Genomic DNA, 23,226 nt, shown 5'->3' on the forward strand with positions numbered 1-23,226 from the left:
CCACTCCAGCAACTGGTCCTCTCAATCCCTGGAGGCCTCTTAAATACAGGCTTGGGGTGGCTAGAGACAACTGTCATCCCAACCCCGCCCCCCAAAGATGACAGGCTGGTATAGGACCCAGATTATCAGAGCAGAAAGCGGCACAGATTGGTGGTCTAGGGGGTCATGCACGGGGGTCATGGGCCTGCTGCATTGCAAAAGCCTCCAAACAGCCTCAGATATAAAACAAGGCTGGACAACTACCTGGGAGACTGAGGTCACAGGAGGATCACTTGAGCTCACAAGTTCAAGACCAACCAGGTAACATAGATACCTCACGCAAAAGCAAAACAATGTAATTCTAACCAACCAACAACAAAACCCCAGATTCCTGGAGGCCTTCCCATCTGTGCTTTCTGAATCAGAATATAAGGTGCAGGACCCAGGGATTCCCTAAAAATTTTATGGACGAGGAGCCAGGCCTGGAAAATGTAGACCTAGTCAGATTCCTTTGTTTTATTATGTTTGAGATAGGGTCTTGCTATGTAGCTCAGGCTGTCCTGGAACTTGCTATGTAGACCAGGCTGGCCTCAAACTCACAGAGATCTGCCTGCCTCTGCCTCTGCCTCCTAGGGCTAGGATTAAAGGCATGCGCCACCATAGGAACTTTTATATTTTATATTTTACGTCAGTTTTATATTTTTCCTTAGGAAATTGAAGCTGAGAGTGTTCCTGAGTCGGACATGGACAGTAAGAACTCGGGGTGTGTCCAGAGAAGTGTCTCAGCAGTCAGGAGCTTTAGAGCACATGCTGCTCCTGTAGAGGACTGGAGTTTGGTCCCCAGCACCTACATCAGGTGACTCACAACCACCTATAACTCCAGCCCCAGGGGATCTGATGCCCTCTTTTAGCTTCTGTGGGTACCTGCATGCATGTGTGTGTAAACATAACACATATAAAGTAAATACATTAAAAAGAACTCAGGGTGTCTGATATATATTAAGGGATTCCCACACCAAGGTCCCAAACATGCAGGATTCAAGATAATTCCTGTCATTTACTTAATTGTCTCAAAATTAATGCTCATAGTTTAAAGAGTTAAATACAGAATGCTTTCCAAGGCTTGCCCAAGAAACAGTTCCTCTCTACCTGCTGCTTCTAGCAATGGCTGTTTGGTAATGACTCCCACCCATGACATTCTCTGTGCTTCACAGTAAGCATGCCCTGCTTTGTTAGGTATTTTTTATTTTTAATTTAATTTCATAATTGTTTTTATAGATGAGGTTTCTCTGTGTAGTCCTGGCTATCCTGGAACTCTGTAGACCAGGCTGGCCTCAAGTTCAAGAATCCATTTTCTCTGCATCTTGAGTGCTGGGATTAAAGGCTTGAGACACCACACCTGGCTTTAGTCTTATTAGTTTTGTTTTGGTTTGGATTGGTTTTGTCCACCACCACCCCCCAAACAGGGTTTCAATGTGTGTGGTGGTTTGAATATAATTGGCCCTCATAAGCTCATAGGGAGTGGCACTATTAGGAGGTGTGGCTTTGGTGGAGTAGGTGTGGCTTTGTTGAGGAAGTGTGTCACTGTGGGGGTGGGCTTTGAGGTCTCATATGTGCTCAAGCCACACTCAGTGTCTGAGACCACTTCCTGTGGCCTGTGTATTAAGATGTAGCTCCTTCCCCTCTCTCAGCTCCTTCTCCAGCACCAAGTCTGCCTGCATGCTGACATGTCTCACAAGGATGATAATGGACTGAACCTCTGAAACCGTAAGCCAACCAATTAAATGTTTTCCTTTGTAAGAGTTGTTGTGGTCATGGTGTCTCTTCGCCCTAAGACGGTATCGAACAGCCTTGGCTGTCCTGGAACTCACTCTGTAGACCAGGCTGGCCTTGAACTCAGAGATCCACCTGCCTCTGCCTCCCAAGTGCTGGGATTAAATGTATGCGCCGCCGCCAACCACCACCACCACCACCAGGCTTGTCTTATTAGGTTTTAATAATGCAGTTAGGATGGGTGGTGGGTCTGGTACTTCACTGGTCAGCCATGTGTCACGGAGTATCCTGGCTTGTCACTGGGCACAGGCGACCAGCTCCTCCAGGGCTTGCTCCCGCCGATTGCCGTGGACCAGCAGCACCTCCTTGATCCGGTCTGGCTGGAAGCCCATGTCACTGAACTGCTGCCAGAGGCGCAGGAACTCCCCCGCCTGAAGAGGAGGGAGACGGGGAACTCCATCACTGCAAGGCTGCCTCAGTCCTGGGTATCCCCCCCCCAAACTGGTGCCCGCTGCACCTCAAACCATCCCAGAAAGCTGTGGTCCCTTCACCAGGGAAGCCTGACCCTGGGCTGTGCCTGGCATTTTTCTCTTCCTCTGGGGACAGCGAGCTCCATGCTTTCTTCCTCTACCAAGGAAAGAAGGCCCCATCATCTGGCTCACCCTGGTTCCCTGTGACTGGTATTAGGGCAGGATGAGGGCTGCATAGCGGGACCAGGGGGACACAGAGGCCCAGCCAGGGGTGCTGCCGGTGTGCTGGTACTGCTGGGTTTTGTGCTGCTCAGCCTCTGCTGAAGACCCCACCCCCACGCTCCTGCCACCCACCATGGCTTCCTCTCCCCTTTGGTACCCAGTCCTTCCTGAAACTCTTAGCCCTGTGAATGGCTGCCCTGTTACTGAGGCAGGAGCTGTCATGGACACTTGTTTCTTTCTGTAGGGCCTGCAGCTCCCTGCATGCCGGGAGGGCACAAATTCCCTGAGTTCAAGTCTTCCGCCTGCTCCTGCACGGGAGTCTCAAAAACACCAGGAATCCAATAATATGCGGTGTGTTGGTTCGGTTACCCACAGAAAAGCCCCTGCTACACCAGCCTCCTGCCCTCTCCACCCCTTCGTTCTGTTTCCCACCTGGGCTGTACTCCACTCTCTAGGTCAGTACTTTGTCCCCAGTGTGAACAGGCCACTTCCCTCCTGCAGCTCCACAGCCTGCTCTGGGGCTGCCGCACCCCTGCACCCTATGCTTCCACTTCCTGGGGCCCAAGCAGGAGACCCAGCTGACCTGGTGCTCGGAGAACTGGAACATCTCCATGGCCTCATCCACCAGGGCCTCGTCATAGCCCTGACGCAGCAGCCTCTCGCAGGCACTGAGGTAGCCGAGGAACTGGGCCAAAGAGGGCAGAGGGGAAAAGGTAGTAAGAGGAGTGGCCGGGCATGCGGGGAGTCACCCCAGGGCTAGGGCGTGCTGGGGGGTCACCCCAGGGCTTCCCCAGGGCCATGCAGACTGGACATCCTATCACAGTAACAGCCAACAGAAGAGAGACAACAGGTCCTCAGGGTCCCAGGTAGGGGGCTAGAATCCAAGAAAAGGGCTGTTCAAATGTTCCTAGAGCCTAAGTGGGGTGCAGGACAAGCTCTGAACAAGTAAGTCCATCCCACCATGGCCACCCGACTCACCATCCTCCTCAGAGGAGCACCCAAATGTAAAAGGAGCCTCCTCACGCTCCTATCCCTATGCACCCCTCCCCACCCCCAGACACACCTGTCACCTAGGATGAACAGAATTCCCACCAGGCAACAGTCTGCACCAGAGCTGGGCGAGGGGACGTGGCAGAAAAGCTTGTTCTGATCACACACACACACACACACACACACACACACACACACACACACATCCGATTATGTCGTCAGAGGCTTGTTTTGCCTTCAGGGTAAACAGCTGCACCAGAGGATCCTTAGCTCAAGGCTGGCCTGGCTACATAGTGAGCTTGAGGCTAGCCAGGAACATAGAAAGACCTGTCATCTCAAAAAACAACAAAAACCAAAGTAAGTGCCGCCTTAAGGTAGCTAAGCTGGTAGCGTGCTTGCCTCTCATGGAAGAGGCTCCATCCCCAGCCCCAGATAACTGGGCGCGATGGTGTACTGAGAAGGTGCAAGGAGGAGGATCAGAAGTTAAGGTCAAGGCTGAGGAGATGGCCCTGTGGGTAACAATGCTTGCTTCCTAAATGTGAGGACCTGAGTTCAAGTGCCCAGCACCCACATAAAACCCTGGACATCGACACATGCCAGGCTGTAACCTCAGCACTGTGGGTTCAGCGAGAGATCTTGTCTCAGGGAATAAAGCAGAAAAGGACAGACCAGGCTATTTTCTCTGGTCTCTCATGCGCTCATGAGTGTCTGCACCTGCACACACATGTGCACAAACACTACACCACGTGTAGCCATGCACACGTGTGCACACGCACACCACACACACTAATTAAGTTAAAGATCATCCTCAGCTACATAGTGAGTTCAAGGCCAGCCTAGCTACATAAACACCCTGTCTCCAAAACAAATGTGCCGCCTCATCACGGTTCTCCATCCTGCTCCCAGACTCAGCTTCCTCCTTTTCTCCAGGCCTCTGTCCAGCTCCCCATCCAAGACTCAGTCTCCTCCCAGGAGGCCTCTCTGCAGACTCTGTGTTCACTGGGCCCCACCCACCCAGTGCAGTGCACACCGCTCCACTTTACATGTGTGTCCACTCACTAGTCCCCACAGCAGCGGAGGCAAAGGAGCCCAATAAACACATGCCATGTTCATAAAACCAATTAAGAACTACCTTCAAGGAACTCGCAGCTTAGCAGAGGAGATAAACCAGACATGGGGGACTAATGCCAGTGCTGGGCAAATCAAAGCAGGATTTATAGGGGACAGGTGCCAGATGAAAGCTCTAGGCCGTGAGAACCACGTGTGTCGCTGGGAAGGATTAGGTCAAGTTTCTGCTGACCTTCAGAGCCGGCGGGAGCACAGATCGTCCAGCTCTGTGGCTTTCAAACTCTCAGAGCTCTTGGTCTGTTCGTCCCCGCACAGGAAGCTTCAACAAGCAGCAGCAGAGAGCAGGCTGCCTGCAGCTGGAGGTCTATGGATGCAGGAGCAAGGAGTCCCTGGGGAGGAGCTACCACGGGACACATAGACCTGGCTCTGAGCACATTTTGAAAGTCTTTCACCCCACCCTTTCCACGCTGAGGAAATGGAGGCCCTGGCAGAGCTGATGGTTTGCCAGAATGAGGCTCCATATCACCTGACCTCCCAGGGTCACTCTGATCAGCTAAAGTGGGCTGCAGGAATGGCGGGGGGGGGGGGGGGTTGAGCTGACGTGACAGTGGACAGGCACATTGGGATGGGGAGTGGGCGAAGGCAGAGGCATTCAGTCCCACCTCCCATCCCTGCTCACAGTCCCTCCATACTTCCCAGTTGTCTATTGGGTCATTTACCGACATTTTTAATCTAGGCATCAAGGTACCCTCCACTGGCCCCCAATTTCCTCTCTTAAGTCCCAGGAGCCTGTCTCTCTTACCTCCCACAGCTAGACTGGTTAGGTAGCATCTCCCAAAGATATTGTCCCTGTCATGGCAGCGCTTCTTATCTCAGAGTCAGAGCTCTTCTAGCCTCGAAGTCTACCTCAGTGTGTGGAACTCCCACGAAACCTCTCCTGAGCACCTGAACCCCATTGTGGTAGGTTGACAGTGGATAGGATTTCTCTGTAGTCCCTCCAATCAAGAGGTAGAGTCTATTTCTCCACGCTTCAGATCTGGACTGGTCTTGGACACGCTTTGACCAACAGAAGAGGTGGAAGGGACCACACACAACCTGAAGGCTAGGCTCAGGTGACCTGGAAGCATCTTCTACTCTTGGAACCAACTGGAACCAACTGAGCTAGTATTCTGAAGAAATGTGGCCTAGTTGGCAAGTATCACCAATCACTGGACTGAGGCAGCCACCCTAGCTGAAGCAGCAAATATCACTTAGAAGTAAGAGACTGTCTAAAAAGATGTGACAGTATTTGAGGAAGACACCTGAGGCTGACCTATGGCCTTCACACATATTTGCATACACACACACACACATACACACACACACACACACACACACACACACAGAGCACACACATGAGCAAATACACACATACAGATATCTCTCAGTAGAGATTGTCCTATTGGACAGTTCTAGAGAGGTTCTTGGTTGTCTAAAGCTCCAGCCGCCTGTATTTGGGGCACGGACTAGGATAGGGTTTGACTATGGAGATTCCCCCAAATGGCCATGGGGATTCCTGCTGAAGTCCTGTGGAGGGGAAGCAGTAAGGCCTAGAAATTCAATCACAAACTTGGTAATTTGTGCCAAGGTGAGGTTCTGCCTCTAAAGAGACGGACTCAAGGGCTGGAGCTCTAGAGCAATGGTAGAGAGGTTGCCGACTATGTACAAGGCCCGTGGATTCCCCAGCACTGCAAGAGAGGAGACGGGAGAGAGAGAGGGAGGACGCAAACCCTTTGCAAGTTAAAGGTCAAAAGCTCCAGCATGGCAGCCCCTCAGCCCTGGGCCCACTCACCTGGCTCAGGCTCTGCCTTCCTGTCTTCTGCAGAGCCACAATGGCCCTTCCCAGGGGATAGCCCAAAGCAACCACTGGCCCGATGAGGTCTTGCTCCTCTTTGGTCAGAGCAGACAGCAGGTCAGTTGCTGAGTCAGGATGCAATCTATAGGAGTCGAGGGGCTGGGGTGTCCCACTAAGAGGTGGCAAGCAGGTGTAGGGGCTGAGGGACTGAAACAGACAGGGTAACAGGTCAGTAACCAAAGGAGGTCACAGTCAGCTGGGCTGGACATCTGAAGGGCTGACTGCATCCCATGTTATGCACATTGTGGAGAGCTGTAGGTCCTGCAGGCCCAACTCATTTTCTATTCACTTTGCCAAGATGTCAACAGAGGCCATCTTGGAACTCCCTCATCAGGCTGTCAGGAGATATAAATCAGAGCATGAGCAAAGCGATTAATTAGCGAAGGGCCTGGCATGCAGAAGCTGTCAGCAAAGGCTCATGTTTCACTTGGTGCCTACAACACTGTAAATGAAATACGACAGGTAGCCTAGGTGTGGTGGTACATGCCTGTAATCATTGCTACTTGGGAGCTGAGGCAGGAGGATTGCTTGATTGCCCAGGAATTCAAGGTGAGCCTGGGCATCATAGAACAAGGTCAGGTCAGGAAGAGATAACAAGAGACAGACAGACAAGGTATATAGCTCAGTTGGTAGTATGTTTGTCTGGAATGCACAAGGTCCTGGGTTCAGTCCTTAGCATCTCATGCACAGAGCATGGTGGTGTACGCCTGTAATGTCAGATGCAAGAAGATAATAAGTTCAAGGTTGTCCTCAGCTACCATTACAGAGCAGGTTCGAGGTCAACCTGGGCTACATGAGATTCTGTTTGAGAGAGAGAGAGAGAGAGAGAGAGAGAGAGAGAGAGAGAGAGAGAGAGGATCATCCAGGTTCAGAGAAGTCAGTGACCCAATGCACAGTAGACGTTTGAGATATGAACCCTACCTTGAGGTTGCTGTACCCCACAACTCAGTGAGAGGGAACATCTTCCCAGCCACTCTCTCCTGGAGTTTGGCTGAGCCAAGCCCAGCAGGACGGGACTCAAGCATGTTGACTCAGGGGAATGCTGCACTACAGAAGACATTCGCTGAGGACATTCCTGTGTTTGCCTGGCATCATGAGGAAGGACTTCCCAGCTAGGAACCAAACTAGTGAGGCACTGGTGGCACACCATCGGACTTCTCCCCTCCCCTGAGGGAAACCAGGTGCTGCCTTGCTTCTGGGCCTTGGTTAATACATGGGACATATGGATTCCCCACCTGTCACACTTTGTCAGGATTCTCTGCTATGACTCCTCCTTTTACCCTAAGTTGAGGAACATCCAGATTTGAGCAGTGGAATTACTTTTGTCTTTGAAAGAGACTCTAAATAAATAAATAGATAGGTAAATAAATAAAAAGACTCTTAGCTACTGTCTGCCTCAGTTTCCTTATGCCTCTTCCTCCTGCCCCAGCTGCCCCCAACTAGAGTTGTTGCTAAAGTTGAATTTTTAGACAATAGCTTGTTTAATAACTATGTAGCATAGAGTAGCCTTAAAGTAGCTATGTAGCCAAAATTGGTCCCACACTGGCAATCCTCCTGCTTCAGTCTCCTGAGTTGCTGAGATTACAAGTGTGTACCACCATGCTCTGCTAATGACAGCGAAGAGCTTTTCCGGCATCAACATCTGGAAGCTGCCCAGCTCCCCAAGCCCCTCCTGTCACGCGGATCCACTTTATAAGTAGAGAGGGTAGCACAGAGTGGCCCAGCAACCCAGCCAGACTCCTGGACTCTGTCTTTTGGATTCAGTTTCTCCTTGGCCTTTTCTGTAGCACCTTGGTGTCTGACTGGGACAGAACGCTGTGCCCAAGCACCATATTCTGCTACCAGTCCGGATCTACCTCGGTCTTCCCTGGATCTAGGACTTGTGGACCCTGAAATCTACTTAATAGAAAAAAGATATAAATACAAAATTTTTCACAGCTGAGCTGCCCAGATTGTAAGTTCCTCTGGACTCTAGGCTTCTGCACCCGGAACTTTCTGCGACTCCCTCTACCCTGGTCTTGCCCGCTACACCAGGCTTGTCTGTCAAAAGCTGATCCCACAGCTGAGTCTAGGCCTCTCCCCACATCCTCTTGACCAGCTCTCTTTGTCCTGTGGGTGTCTGGTGGGAAGCAACTGTTCCGTGAATATTTCTTTATTGAGCCTGCCTCTCCAGCCTGCTCAGTGTGAAGCCCCAGATTTGAGTCTGCAGAAGGCACGCACTGAGCTCCCCCTGTTGGTAGGGTCTACTGTGCCCAGGAAACAAATGAATATTATCCCATCCCACCCCTAGAAGAATTCATATTCCACTGCAAGAGAAAGATGGGACTAGAAACTATGGTTGTTAATCATTGGGACATACGCCCATGTGGGAAATCAAGAGCCTCCAAGCCGGATATACCGGGCTGTAGGAGGGACAGGACCACAGGGCCAGGTGTGAGCAGATGAGTAGAGAGCGGTGCAGGGAGGAAGGAACCCAGGCTGCGGGCCCTCAGCTTGGAAGCCTTGGCTGAGGGCCTGTGGCCTTGGAGGAGAACCACAGTTCTTACAGCGACAGTAGGCTTGTGGCTCCGCAGTGGAGGCATGGCGTCGGCGGTGGAGGGTCGTGGGGGCAGCTCGGGGATGCTGGGGGGCTGCGGTGCTAGGCCAGGGGCTGGCGCCGGGCTGGCACTCAGGCTCAGAGTGCGGTGGCCTCGGAAGCGGTGCAGAAGGGCCCGAGGACACGTGGCCAGTCTGCTCTCCGAGAGCCGGCGCCGGGCACCAGCCAGCTCAGACCTCATGTTTCGCAGCACACCCAGGGAGTAGCGGCGATGGCCTGTAGGGGAGCCGGGCTGAGGGCTGCTGGAGTCCATCTCCTCCTCGCTGGCAGAGGAGGCATCTTCCTCATCCCCCTTCTCCCCTATTTCTTCTTCTTCTTCCTCCTCTTCTTCCTCCTCGGGAGGTTCTTGTAGTCCAGCCTCTGGGCCTCTGACTTCAGCAGGTGCAGGCACCAGACTGCCGTTTGGACTGACGAGTAAGAACCAGGCTGGAGGTGCTGATGCAATCCCCGGGTCATTACAGTGTTGGGGACAAGGTCCTCGGATGGCTGCTTCCACCCAGAAGAGAGCCTTCCTCTCCAGGCTGAAGTCATACTGCAGAGAGATGGGTGACGGGAGGCTCAGCTGTGGCAAGCCAGGGCCGTGGAGACACAGCCCTCAGTGCTGCCCTGGGGACCCTGTTCAGTCAAATTTGCCAGATGGGGAAAGCTCCTGGCTCTAAGCTCTGGGTATCCTCACAGCCCACTCCCATCCTCCTTTACAGGTGTTTTTCTGAGGCTGACAGACTTCATAACAGTTCAATGGCAAGCCCTGACATGAAGGGCAAATGGAGTAATGAGTTAACAGTATTAACCACGGTAGAACTCCAATATTTAAAACCTGTCACCATTCAGTACGTCATTGAGCAACAGCAACCTCAAGACACTACAGTAGAAACCACTTTTGTGGTCTGGGGGCTTAGGTCAGTGGGCAGAGGGGCTTGCCCAGCACACACAAATCTCTGGGTTCCAACCCCGATACCACATAAACTGGACATGGTCACGCACACCTGTGGGCTAAGAACTTGAGAGGTAGAAGCAGGAAAAGAGGAAGTTCAAGGTCCTTCTGGGCTACATGGTGAATTTAAGACCATCCTAGACTACATAAAACCTTGTTTCAAAAGCAGTGTGTTCTTGGTCAAGGAGCTCTCGGCTGGGCCCAGATCACTGGCCACAGAGCTGTCAGCCTGAGAAGGAGGTCCGGCAGACAAACTTCTTCAGACAATGGTAATACCTGTCCTCACTCCCTTTGCTGATACCCAAGATTATTTCAGGGCCCAGAAAACATAACAATCTAATCTTCATTGAACTCCACTTGGTGGGTTCAGGAGTCCTCCCTGTTTTCCAGACTAGAAAACGAGGCTCAGGTGATGCTATTTGTTGGGGACGGGTAGGTGGTGAGTGGCTGCGCTGTGTTTCTGTCTCTCTGACTACAGAGCCTCCTCCACTGCATGTCAGGTACTTAAAAGCAGAATAAAGCCGGGCAGTGGTGACACACACCTTTAGTCCCAGCACTAGGAGGCAGTGCCAGGCGAATCTCTGTGAGTTCAAGGCCAGCCTGGTCTACAGAACAAGTTCCAGGACAGCCAAGGCTACACAGAGAAACCCTGTCTCAACAAACCAACTGAAAAAAAAAAGAGCAGAACAGAGCCAGGTGTGATGATCCCAGCAATGGGGGCAGAGGCAGGCAGATCTCTATGAGTTCCAGGCCAGCCTGGTTCTACATAGAGAGATAGAGGCCAGCCAAGATTACATCATAGTGAAATGCTCACTATGGAAAGACAAAAAAGAGAAAGCAAGCAGACTAGAGCCCACATAAGTAATCTAACGGGAGTTGACAAATGAGGCAAAAACCAGAGTCTTCCCACCACTTATCTTTAAAGTTAAGAACAAAAATATACAATTCTGCTAAAAATATCAGTATTTTAGCTCAGTGGTCAAACACTTGCATGGAGTGCACAAGGCTCTGGGCTCCATCCCCAACACAGCACAAAGAAACAGCTGCAGGAGGCCGTTTCAGAGTTCTCTCTCCTATAGCTAACAGAGGAAAGCGTCTGGGGAACGGAGTGTTTGGTGTTGGGAAGCAGGGAGAAGAGGTGGGTGGGCAGAAGGACACACAAACTCTAGACTCACAGTGCGGACACTCTCCCCTCTGCTGACAGAGCTCTACCTTGGGGACAGGGACATAGCTCAGCTGATCCAGTGTGAGTGCCTGTCCAGAGCTAGAGACCACGCTTTGTTCCTCTCCAGCTTCGGGGCCCAGGCCTGCCCAGGCACACAGCAGGCCCATGTGAATATGCAGGAAAGATGACTAGAGAGACTGGAGCAAGAGCAGGCATGGCAGGAAAGACAGCGGAGAAGAAAAGACAGCTTCACACCAGACACAATTTATGCAAATCCTGAAGGATCTTTGTATATAGGCAAGTAGTTTCCAGAACAACCTAACTATCCAGCAAGAGTGAACTAGTTCAACAAGTTTCCTATGATAATAATACAAAATACAATGAAAAACAATAAACTATAGACTAATAAATTCTTATAAGCCAGGTGGTGGTGGTGGTGGTGGTGGTGGTGGTGGTGGTGGTGGTGGTGGTGGTGGTGGTGCATGCCTTTAATCTCAGCACTCGGGAGGCAGAAGCAAGGTCATTTCTAAGTTCAAGGCCAGGCTACAGAGTGAGTTCCAGGACAGCCAGAGTCATATAGTGAAATCTTACCTTGAAAAACAAACAAACAACAAAAACTTAATAATACATTGAAATGAAAACAAAAAGAAATACCCATGAGCAAAAAAGGAAAAAGAAGGGGCTGGAGAGATGGCTCAGTGGTTAAGGGTGCTGGCTGCTCTTCCAGAGGTCCTGAGTTCAATTCCTAGCACCCACATGGCAGCTCCCAACTGTCTGTAACTCCAAGATCTGACACCCTCACACAGACATACATGCAGACAAAACACCAATGCATATAAAATAAAAATAAAATTTTTTTTTAAAAAGAAAAGAAAAAAATGGGTGGTTATTTTTGCACATGCACACATAAGGACTTCTGGTTAGTGCCTTCTATGTAAGACTGACAACCAAGTTCCTCTCCTCGGTGGCACAGGCCTGTGTCAGAGAAAGAGAGGCCATAGTACAGGCTGCAGGAAGACTCAGAGCTGTGTACAAAGAGCAGGGCCTGGGCACCCTGTTGAGTGCTCTGGAGGCCACTGGAGCCTCTCCGCTCCGCTCCGCCCGCCCAGGTCTCCCCATCCTAGACCCTGTTCTGTGCTCTCTGCTCTGAATTCCCAGGACCACTCCCCCAGTCCCTCCGGTGTTTTTTTTTTTTTTTTTTTTTTTATTACTTTTCCCTACAAACCTCACGTGTTTTTTTATGTTATCTCTCATGTGTTAGATCCTACTTTTAGCTAAGGCAAAAGGATCTGGAGACTGGGACTAAACGTCAGTTTTGCCTCAGGCAATGACTGAATAAATCCTATTTGTTCTCTGCTCCTCAGGTTTCTCCCGTGCCGAGTGAGTAGGAGCTGACTCAGATCCTTTTTGTTGTTTGGTTTTTGCCATCTCACTATAGACTAGGCTGTCTTGGAACGCAGGATCTTCCTGCCTCAGCCTCTCAAGTGCTTGGATTATATAGCATGCGCTACCACACATGCGAGCCCCAGATCAACTTGAAAGCTCTTGGCAATTTTACTTTTTAAGTTATGTGGATCTGTGTCTACCTTAGAATATATCTGTGCTATGATATAGGCAACTCCTCTACCCGAGCTACAGCCCTGTGGTTTAGTATACATGTAAATGCAATGTATCTCCTCCAAAATCTTTAAGTAAACTTGATTCTGTAGAAAGTTAATTCATTTTTTAACCTTAAGGGGTGCTTGAGGTCCTTTCAGGCCCTAGCCAGTGTGCTGGGCTCTGGACTACTATTCCCCATGAGCCTACACAGAATGCTTCTTCCTTTCTTATTTTGAGACAGGGTTTCTCTGTGTAGCTCTGGCTGTCCTGGAATTAGCTCTGTAGACCAGGTTGATCTTGAACTGACAGAGATCTGCCTGCCTCTGCCTCCCAAGTGCTGGGATTAAAGGCGTGCGCCACCACCGCCTGGCTAGCTGTTTGTACTTTTTTTTTTTTTTTTTTAACTATTCTGGAAATGGAGTCTTATCACCAAGAGTGATTTCTAACGGCTGATGGGGAGGAGGGGATGAAGTGGAGCACACTGGCAGTGACAAGCAGCTCACACAGGCCGCTCACACAGGCAGGCAGGCTCTCAGCTGATCTAGGAAACAACTCCATCACCCAGACCCCAGCCTTCTTCTTTGAACCCATTAGCTTACTTTCAGACTCCCTGGACTGTTGGAAAGCAAACCAAGCTTCCCTTTACAATCATGAGACAGGTCCCAGGGACCCGGTCTCAGATGTCAGATCCAGGGACGGAGCCAGATAGTCAGACTCACTTACCATGGAGCCCAGCAGAAGCTCTCTACAGTCCGGGACACTGAGCTCTGGAGCAGGGTGGGGCTCTGTGTCCATTGCAAAGCCCTTGGGCACCTTGAAGGGGACACCATCAAGGGCGTTCATCCTGCCAGAGAATGGTGGAACTGTCTCAGAAGACCGATGGCAGGGAGAGGGTGTAGAGTCCTCAGAACGAGCCTCAGGCCACACTCTCCTGTGTGGAGGCCCCCACAACTGGAAGGAAAAGAAGAAGTGGCCAGTGCTGTACAGGGAAGAAATGAGTAGAACCCAGAGCATCCATATTGACTGTTTCATGTCCAAGTCATGAGTTACCAGGCATGTCCCAGCTATGCCCACAGGCTGCATGCACCCCCAAGATAGCTATGAATAAAGCCCAATACAAAACTATAAACTTACTTAAAACATTGTAAGATGTTTTTTTCAATTATTTTCCTGTGCCATTCTCCTGCAAGTTATCCTCTGACCTACACACACATGATATGCTACATATGCATATCACACACACACACACACACACACACACACACACACACACAATGCAGTATTTTTTAAAGAACAAAATAAAGTGGAGAAATTATATAACTGCACAGCTCCATAGACTCAGGATGCCCTGGAGCTGGAGTTACAAGTGGTTTGACCATAAGCTGCCTGACATGGGTGCTAGGAACAGAACTCTGGTCCTCTTAAAGTAGGAAGTGTTCTTACCACACAGCGGTCTCTCAGGCTGAGCTGTGTTCTTTTTTCTGGAGTGCAGGGAGGTCCAAACCCAGAGCTTTGCTTTCCTAAGCAAGCAACCCTCTCTTTATTAATTCTAAGAAACATGGGGCTAGGATGCTATCTAATGGGACAGCGTTTGCCTGATCTTCATGAGGCTTTGGGCTTGATACCCAGAGCAACAAAAACAAACCTCCCAACAAAAACAAAACCCACAAAAAAAAAAAAGCCTTAAGTCATAGCAGTTTAGGACTAAAAGGCAACTTCCTCAACCTAGTGAAGAATATCCCCAACCATCTACAGCAAACACCCTGTTCAAAGCGAGATAGTGAGCGATGTCCTCAAGGCTGTGGCAAACAGGGTGTCAGAGCACTTTGTCTTCTGTCCCATGTGGACCAGATAGCTTGTGCAACAAGGGAAGAAAACTAATGCACATACAGATTGGAAAGGAAGGAAACAACCATTTTGGTAGATCACAGTTACAGGAGAAAACTCCAAAAGAATCTATGAACAAGCTCTTCGAATTCATAACACAGTTTAGAAAGGACATTGGCTACGCAGTCACCATGCAAAGTAAATTGCATCCTTATATGTGAATAATAAACCATATAAAAGAATTTTTTAATTTAAGATTGAATTTTTAAAAATAGACCATTGGTATTTATTGATATTATATACACCACAAAGGATTTAATCTAACACAGTATGTGTAAGACCTCTATACAGAAAACCAAAAGCTATTAGATTAAATGGAGGAACATACCCTGCTGGAAGATGATAAACTTCAGTATATAATTCTCTACAAACTGATTTGTAGATCCCAAAGATCATAATTCTATCACATTTTTGGCATAAATTGGCATGCTAATTTTAAAATTAAATGGGATACAAAGAACCAAGAAAATCCAGGGCAATTGTTTTTAATGTGTATGTGCATCTACGTGGATGTAAGTGATATGTACGCAGGTTCCCACAGAGGTAAGAGTGTTATGAGCTGCTCAACATGGGATTTGGAGTCTAATGTTGGGCCTCTGTAAGCATAGGAAGTGGTCTTAGCCACTGAGCCATCTCCCTAGTCCCAGTGAAATCTTAAAAAAAAAAACAACAACAAAAACCAAATGAGAAAGAAGAAAGAGGGGAGACAGGCAGAGAGAGAGACTACCAGAGATTGCCTTTAATCTAGCACTTGGAGGCAGAAGCAGGAGAATCTCTGTGTGTGTAAGGTCAGCCTGGTCCACTTATCGAGGTCCAAGCCAGTCAGGGCTACATAGTGAGACCCTTTCCCCCAAACTAGAGAAAACAAACAATAAAACCCCCCAAACAACAAGCCAACAAACAGAAAGAAATGTGTGGTGGTGAGACAGGGGCCTTCAAACAGACCAGAATGGAAATAATCCAGAGACAGCCACACAATACAGGCCCTTGATTAACGACCATTTGCTCTGCAGAAGAGTAGAAAAGACCGCTCAGTAAATGTTCTGGATCAACCTGATATCCATCTGGAGGGAAGAATGAAGCAATCTTGGGTCTGAAGGTATAGCGCAGTGGTAGCGCACTTGCTTAGTTTAAATGAACCTTAGAACTGGAAAAACTTAACCTCTACTTCACATCATACCTAAATTCAATCCTACAATTCTAGATGTAAAATAGCAAAGATAAAAAAACAAAGCTTGGGGTTGGGGATTTAGCTCAGTGGCAGAGCGCCTGCCTAGCAAGCACAAGGCCCTGGGTTCGGTCCTCAGCTCCGGAAAACAAACAAACAAACAAACAAAAGCTTTAGCACACACCTTTAATCCCAGAACTAGAGGCAGGCAGAGGGAGGCAAATCTCTGAGTTCAAAGCTAGCCTGACCTACAGAGCAAGTTTCAGACTAGCCAGGGCTACACAGAGAAACGGTCTCTAAAAACCAAAACAAACAACAGTAAAAAAAAAAACAAACACACACACAAAACAAAAACCCAAAAAACAACTCAAAAACCAATATGTGTGTATGTATATATGTATATAAAGATAAGAGTATGCAATCAAGCCGGACGGTGGTGGCGCACGCCTTTAATCCCAGCACTCGGGAGGCAGAGGCAGGCGGATCTCTGTGAGTTCGAGCCAGCCTGGTCTACCAAGTGAGTTCCAGGAAAGAAAGCTGTAAAGCCCTGTCTCGAAAAACCAAAAAAAAAATGAGTATGCAATCATATTTTTTAATTTTATGAGTGTTTTACCTGCCTGTGTGTTGTGCATGTGTGTGTGCCTAGTGCGTTTCAACACTAGAAGAGGACATCAGATGCCCTGGAACTGGAGTTACAATTGTAAACCACCATGTGGGTGCTGAGAACTAAACCCAGGTTCCTTGAAAGAGCAGCAAGTGTTCATAACAGCGAGTCATCTCTCTACCCCAAACAAACACTTCTACTTGTTTGTAAGGTGTTCATTTTTATGAAACTGGTCTCAAATCAGTGTGCAGGTGAGCCTTTGGATGCTTCAACATCTCCACCCATTCCCAGGAAGTCCAAAGCCTTCATAATCTCAAGTTGGGGGAATAAAAAAGGGGAGCACAATGAAAACAAAAACAAGTTGCAGTGACTGTTTCGAGAGTCCATCATGCTGCTGGTGCTACCACCAGGGTTGTACAAGGACAGCATTTCCCGCATGGCCATGCAATGGTTGGGTGTCAAAGGTTTTGAACATGATCTGGGTCATCTTTTTTTTTTGGTTTTTCGAGACAAGGTTTCTCTGCGTAGCTTTGCGCCTTTCCTGGAGCTCACTTGGTAGCCCAGGCTGGCGTACAGAGATCAGTGCTGGGATTAAAGGCGTGCGCCACCACCGCCCAGCGGTCATCTTTTCATGGTTGCTCTTAGAGTTTAGGGGAGCCTCAGAGAGCAGTGTGGGGTACTCCTCGGGGGCCAAACACACCTCATTGTAGAAGACATGGCTAGATCATCTCCATGTGGCCCCGTTTGGTAGCAATGCCTTGCTCCATGGGATACTTCAGGGTCAGGATGCTTCTCTTGCTCTGGCCTTCAACACCCACATATGAGTCCTTTTGGCTCAAGTCTACCATCACACCCTGGCAGCTCAAGATGGAGGTATAGACTTGTGGGGGAGCATGGTTGCTGGTGAAGCTGATTTTACAAATGTAGCCATGACATCACCCATGGAGAACTGGGTGACTGGGGTGCACTGGCAGTAGAGGACTCTGAGGTCTGTGCTCTCAGGGCAGACATGGACTCCCAAGATGAAGGTGTCTTAGAGAAGTCTACAAAAGACTCGTGTTGCAGAGCGGTCTCGGTGGCACAGGTCTCTAATCCCAGCTACTTAGAACACTGAGGTAGAGGATCACAAGTTCAATGCCTACCTGGGCTGCAGAATGAGTTTAAGTCTAGCCTGGGCAATTTAGTGAGACTCTGTTTTAACACAAAAGTAAAGAGGGTGGGCTATAGAGCTCAGTGGTAGAGTGCTTATGTAGCGGGCAGGAGGCCCTCAGTTAATCCCCAGTATCACATTATATAGATACACACAAAGAAAAAAAGGCTAACCATGAAAAAAATACTGATAAAAGGGATTAAAGTTAGAAGTCTTAGTCATCAGAGTTTAACGACAACCACAGAATGGGAGATGATATTTGCAAAATATCTCCTAACAAAGGACTCATATTCAGCCTATACAATGAACTTCTACAATAGGAAGTTTTAAAATGTCATTAGGAGGATATCCAAATGGCCAATAGATATAGGATGTAATATTTAACCTCTTTAGTCATTGGGTATAGAAAGTCAAACAGTGACCCACACATCAGTCATGAATAGCTCAAATTAAGGCCTGGCCATGACATGCTGTTGAAGATGTGAACGTCTGTAACTCTCATGCACTGTTGGGAAGGATGTCAATCAGGACTGGCCCGGTATCTACCAAGGCTGAAATTCTACAACTAAAAATGCATCTTCATATCACTTGTCTTTTACACAGGGTTTAATAAGGAGTTCACTGTCTTTGGAAAACAAAATAAAACTCTTTCACATAGAATTCAAGCTCACAACTACCTATAATGTAAACTAAATTCCTATCACAGCCCGGCAGTTTAGTAACAGTCAGGAGCCAGGACCAGGGTATGCCTCTGGCCCCAAACAATTGGTCAGCCCTGGCAGGATGACACAAAGCCCTGCTGCTTGGGGTCACTGTGTGGTCATCCTGTTCCCAATAGTCACGTAGTGACTAATCTGGGAGCAAACAGGTCAAGTGAAGGCAGGTGGCCAAAGCCCTTAATTCCCTCATCTCCTCCCCAGTCTATTTCTTCTCATCACGGTGTCTTCCAGCCTTTCGGACTCGTCTCTTCCTGCCTGAATCCATGTCACTGCATGTCAGTGAGTGGCTACTTATGCCCCTCTATGGGCAAGATCAGACAAGTCTTGGGGGAAAATCTGCCTTGTCGGCTCATTTTTACTGGATACCTGTGAGGCCTAAGGATGTTACAGGAGACTCAGGAAAGCTAAGCAGGTTTCAACATCCTCAGATTTATCTTTCAGTCTCAGCTACCCTTGAATTATAGAGAAGGAAAAGCCCAGATTCTATTGAAGCTCCAGAATAAATTCTTGTCCACTTGAGATACAGACATAACAATCCCTCTTCCCATCTTCCACTCGACATCTGCATCCTTAATAATTGTTTTCTGCACAACCTTGAACTGGCTTCTAATTTGGAGAGTCTGAGGGTCTCTTTCTGAAGAACAGCAAAGGCCACAGTGGATTGGAGCTAGTTATAACACCCTAAAATGCATCAGGGAGTGCCTCCAGAAGAGGCAGCCTAGTCCTCATGGGGCTTAGGAAAGCGTTAGGAAATATATGGGGTTTAACTTGGGTATCAAAGGGTAGAAGGATGGATTGTGAGCAGAAAAAATGATCAAAGAGCAGGCATCCAGAGAAGAAACAGTGGCAGACAGACAGCAGATACAGGAATCTGCAGGGTGGGGTGAGAGGGTCACATGTGAATGAACAGTATGTGAACTCTGCAGCAAGACTCAGGGTAGATTAGGGTCCTGCTTGGGAGAACTTTAAATATTTTTATATTTGTTTATTTATTGTGTGTGTGATTCAGGGTAGGTAGATTAGGGTCATGCTTGGGAGGATTTTAAGTATTTTTATATTTATTTACTTATTTACTTATTTATTTAGTGTGTGTGTGTGTGTGTGTGTGTGTGTGTGTGTGTGTGTGTTTTCTGAAGTCAGAGGAAGGTATTGGATGAATCTCCTGGAACTGGAGCTACAGACTTTTGTGAGCTGCCATATAGGTGCAGGGAATTGAACCTGGGTTCTTTGGAACAGCAGTGAGTCCTCTTAACCACGGAGCCATCTCTCCAGCCCCAAGGGCTTTAAGTTTTGAGCTGAGTTCTGACTCCAATCAGTAGGTAGCAGACAAAGCCCTGAGGTGCTGGGATGGGGTGGGGTATACAAGGAAAGCAAGGATGCACTTCAACAAACTTTGTAATCCAGACTTCTCAATTCCCAGCTCATGTGCCCATTGGGCATATCTAAGTATGGGGCTGGAGACTGGAGAAAGCTGTAGTGACTGGCCTAGGTGGGGGCCTAGCAAGGAATGACTCCCCACTGTACTCTACATGACTTCATCCTTGCTTAGAGCTTCGATTACCTGCCAACAATTCCCACCTTCTCCATGTCTCTTCTGAGATCAAACTCATGAACACCTGCCTACAAGGCACCTCCCAAGAAGCTTAGAGTGCCTCTAATTTAACACACACAAAGTGAATTTCACCTTTCTTCCCCCAAATTCCTCCCCAGAGGTCTTTGTCTCAGGTATAATGAGCTGTTGCAGGGTGCTAACACTCACTGGACACTTTCCTTTACCACCTCCCATCTCAAGTCCTCTGCCAAGTTTAAGAGTCTGCCTGTGGCACCTCCATGGCTAACACGGGAATCCAAGCTGGTTTCAGTGTTACCTCACTGAGCAGCTCACCTCTGTTTAACTTCTCTTGTGCTACTATTGCATTTTTGTTCTACACACAGAAGTGTGATCATTTCAAACTACAAAATTAAGCCACCATTCTTCCTCTTTCCATAGTTCTCAGGTGCTTTCCAAATAAAAATAAAAATTCTGAAGGCTTGCAATAGCTAGACTCTGTGTGTGTATGTGGTCTTTTTGAGACAATGTTTCTCTAGGTAGGCCTGGCTGCCCTGGAACTTGCTCTGTAGATCAGGCTGGCCTTGAATTTACAGAAATCTGCCTGCTTCTTCCTTTGAAGTGCTGGGATTAAAGGAATACACCACCACACCCAGCACTAGGCTGATTCTTACCCACGTAACTCCAGACAGAGTAGCCATGGTCCCTTGGCCCCCATAGCACCTCTGCAGAGCTACCATGATTCTGCCTATGTTTTTCTCTCTTCTCAACAATTAAAAACTTTTTCCCCCAGAGCTGAAACATCACCTGCTCAAAGCACCTTTCTCCAAGAGCAGCTTTCAGCAATCTTTCCTAATCATTTTTTGAGAGTTTTGAGTCCTCCAGACTGTCCTTGAATTTCTAAACAGCAGAGGATGGCCTTCAACTTCTGATCTTCCTGCCTTTACCTCCTAAGTGTGGAATCTGGTTTTATAGGGTGCTGGGGACTGAAGCCAGGGTTTCATGCATGCTAGGTAAGCATGTGCCAATTAAACTACATTCCCAGCTCCCTCCTCCATTTACTCTGACCTTAGTGTATGCTGTGAACCAGGACACACATGTAGATGGAACAGTGACTTACTCTTACTACATGACACTTTACATAATCTCACTTAACTGTGTTATCTGTCTGAAGTCAGTTCCTACTTTGTGATCTCATAGAGCCCTCTAAATACTCAGAACAGTTTTGGATTGTTGTATTAACGGCCATCTTCCTTTTAACCTGTGTTCTCTGTGGGGTTATAAGATATTTCTCAGCATCCACGAGCACTCTGTATGAAACATCTGGGCAATGAAAATACAGATGTGTTAGTAGCACCATCACAGTGACAATGAAGAACTCTTCCAGTGCAGCTACGGTATCAGTGAAAACTAGTCTAGATGGAGAAAGATGGAGAAAGCTTTCACAAAGTTTTTACTTCTCTTAACACCAGGAAAGCAGGAATTCTGTTCACTCCTTTTTATGCTCTTAGCACCTAAGTTACAATACCTGGAAAATGGAAAACCAAAAGCCATCTCCCAAAGGATACAGCTCTAATCCTCGCTTCCTCATCCTCACAGGAACCAATAAAGCTGAAACTACCTACTGATGTGCGGTCATACAAGGCAAACACCACACCACCTGCCTCGAACGCCTCAATTTTTGATTCAGAAATTATGAGAAAACAAGCTTATTCCAAAGCCAAATGGAATTTGCTTTGGAAACAAATTCTTCAGCAGCAGCCAGGTGTGGCAATGAGGAACTTCTGTGTAGATCTATACAAAAGTACACAGCTCGTTCAAGTTAACTCACAAGGTAAAGCAGAAACATGTATCAGCTGAAAGAAGCATTTTTAAATGTATGGTTAAAAAAAAAGAAGCTATCTGGAAATAAGACACAGTTTGTACTTACCTTGTAATCTCCAGGAGAGCTTCCCTGTGGACAGACTATGAAGACATGAACAGTACAACAGATGGTGTAATCCCAGCTAAGCTTTTTTAAAAGTCACATGGACATGGAAACATAAAGAGTTTTAGAGAGATTAAGCTGGCTGGCTTGTTGCAGCAAATTCTCAGACAGCAGACTCCACTAAATACTTAGTATTTAACATACAATGACTCTTTCCACTCATGGCTTGTGTTTACCTAATTCCTTAAAAACTTGTGTTAGTCTCTTACAAGTCCTGGTTTGGGGATGTGTGTATTTTTTTTCCATATAGAATATAATTAATCTGGGCCCAGAGCAGAGGCTCAGTGGTTAAAAGTACTGGCTGCTCTTCCAGAGGACCTGGGTTTGATCCCCAGCATCCATATGGTGGCTCAGAACCATCTCTAACTCCAATACCAAGGGACTGGACTCTCTTCTGGCCTGTGGGCACCAGGCATGCATGAAGTGCAAACACATACATGCAGGCATAACACCCATTAACATAAAATAGTAAGAAATATTTTTAAGAAATATGATAAATCAACAATTAGTTAACTTTCTGATTTATCTTTGAATTTTATTTCATTTTATTAAACATTGATGTTGAATATATGTAGAATTTAGGTAAAAGTGAAAAATCAAAAAAAAAATGAATTGGCGAAGGTAAACAGAATTATATATCTAAATTCTGCTGATTGAAAAGACTAAGATGGCCGGGCGGTGGTGGCGCACGCCTTTAATCCCAGCACTCAGGAGGCAGAGGCAGGCGGATCTCTGTGAGTTCGAGGCCAGCCTGGGCTACCAAGTGAGTTCCAGGAAAGGCGCAAAGCTACACAGAGAAACCCTGTCTTGAAAAACCAAAAAAAAAAAAAAAAAAGAAAAGACTAAGATGACGGGCGGTGGTGGCACATGCCTTCAATCCCAGCACTTGGGAGGCAGAGGCAGGCGGATCTCTGTGAGGCCAGCCTGGTCTAGTGAGTTCCAGGACAGATTCCCAAGCTACACAGAGAAACCCTGTCTTGAAAAACTAAAAAAAAAAAAAAAAAAAAAAAAAAAAGAAAGAAAGAAAGAAAGAAAGGAAAAAAAAAACCTAAGAAATGACCAATGGCAGTTGCTACAGCTCACAGGCAGGCAATATACCAGGAAACTTAGCAAACGAAAAACGAACAAAAATAACACTCTCTTTATAAGAGCCTTGCCAACACCAAATATAGATCAGGAGTAGCTTTTCTCCACTCAGAGTTCAATGCCTCCTTTTCTGGGTCAGTTGCTGAACCTCCCTAGTTCCTGCCCATCAACGCTGGTATCCATGGTGACAGGGCCATACTGTCACAACTCATACAATCCATTGCTGCTCTTCCTGCAGCTCATCTCGGAGCAGGAAGTGAAGAGTTCAAAGGAAAAGGTACACAGGCCTGTCGGTCAGGGGAAGCTAACTGTATCAGACCTTAAAACTCATAAGCTCAGACACACTGGGAAAAAACAGCCCATTCCCTAGCTGTCCGGTATAAAGC

At 47.7% G+C, this 23,226-nt stretch overlaps 1 protein-coding gene across 1 annotated transcript; it reads right to left on the bottom strand.

The window, feature by feature from the left end:
- Window positions 1–1,957: 1,957 nt before the first annotated feature.
- Ubap1l (ubiquitin associated protein 1 like) lies at window positions 1,958–13,884 on the bottom strand. The gene is made up of 5 exons (XM_028866585.2): window positions 13,414–13,884; window positions 8,943–9,524; window positions 6,334–6,543; window positions 3,028–3,129; window positions 1,958–2,183 (listed from the first exon to the last, which is right to left on the bottom strand). Exons 1-5 carry the CDS (start codon window positions 13,771–13,773, stop codon window positions 2,049–2,051), a joined length of 1,389 nt encoding a protein of 462 aa, XP_028722418.1. The 5' UTR covers window positions 13,774–13,884; the 3' UTR covers window positions 1,958–2,048.
- Window positions 13,885–23,226: the final 9,342 nt, after the last annotated feature.

Source organism: Peromyscus leucopus, chromosome 7 (assembly GCF_004664715.2).
Source record: "Peromyscus leucopus breed LL Stock chromosome 7, UCI_PerLeu_2.1, whole genome shotgun sequence".
NCBI classification, from domain to species: domain Eukaryota; kingdom Metazoa; phylum Chordata; class Mammalia; order Rodentia; family Cricetidae; genus Peromyscus; species Peromyscus leucopus.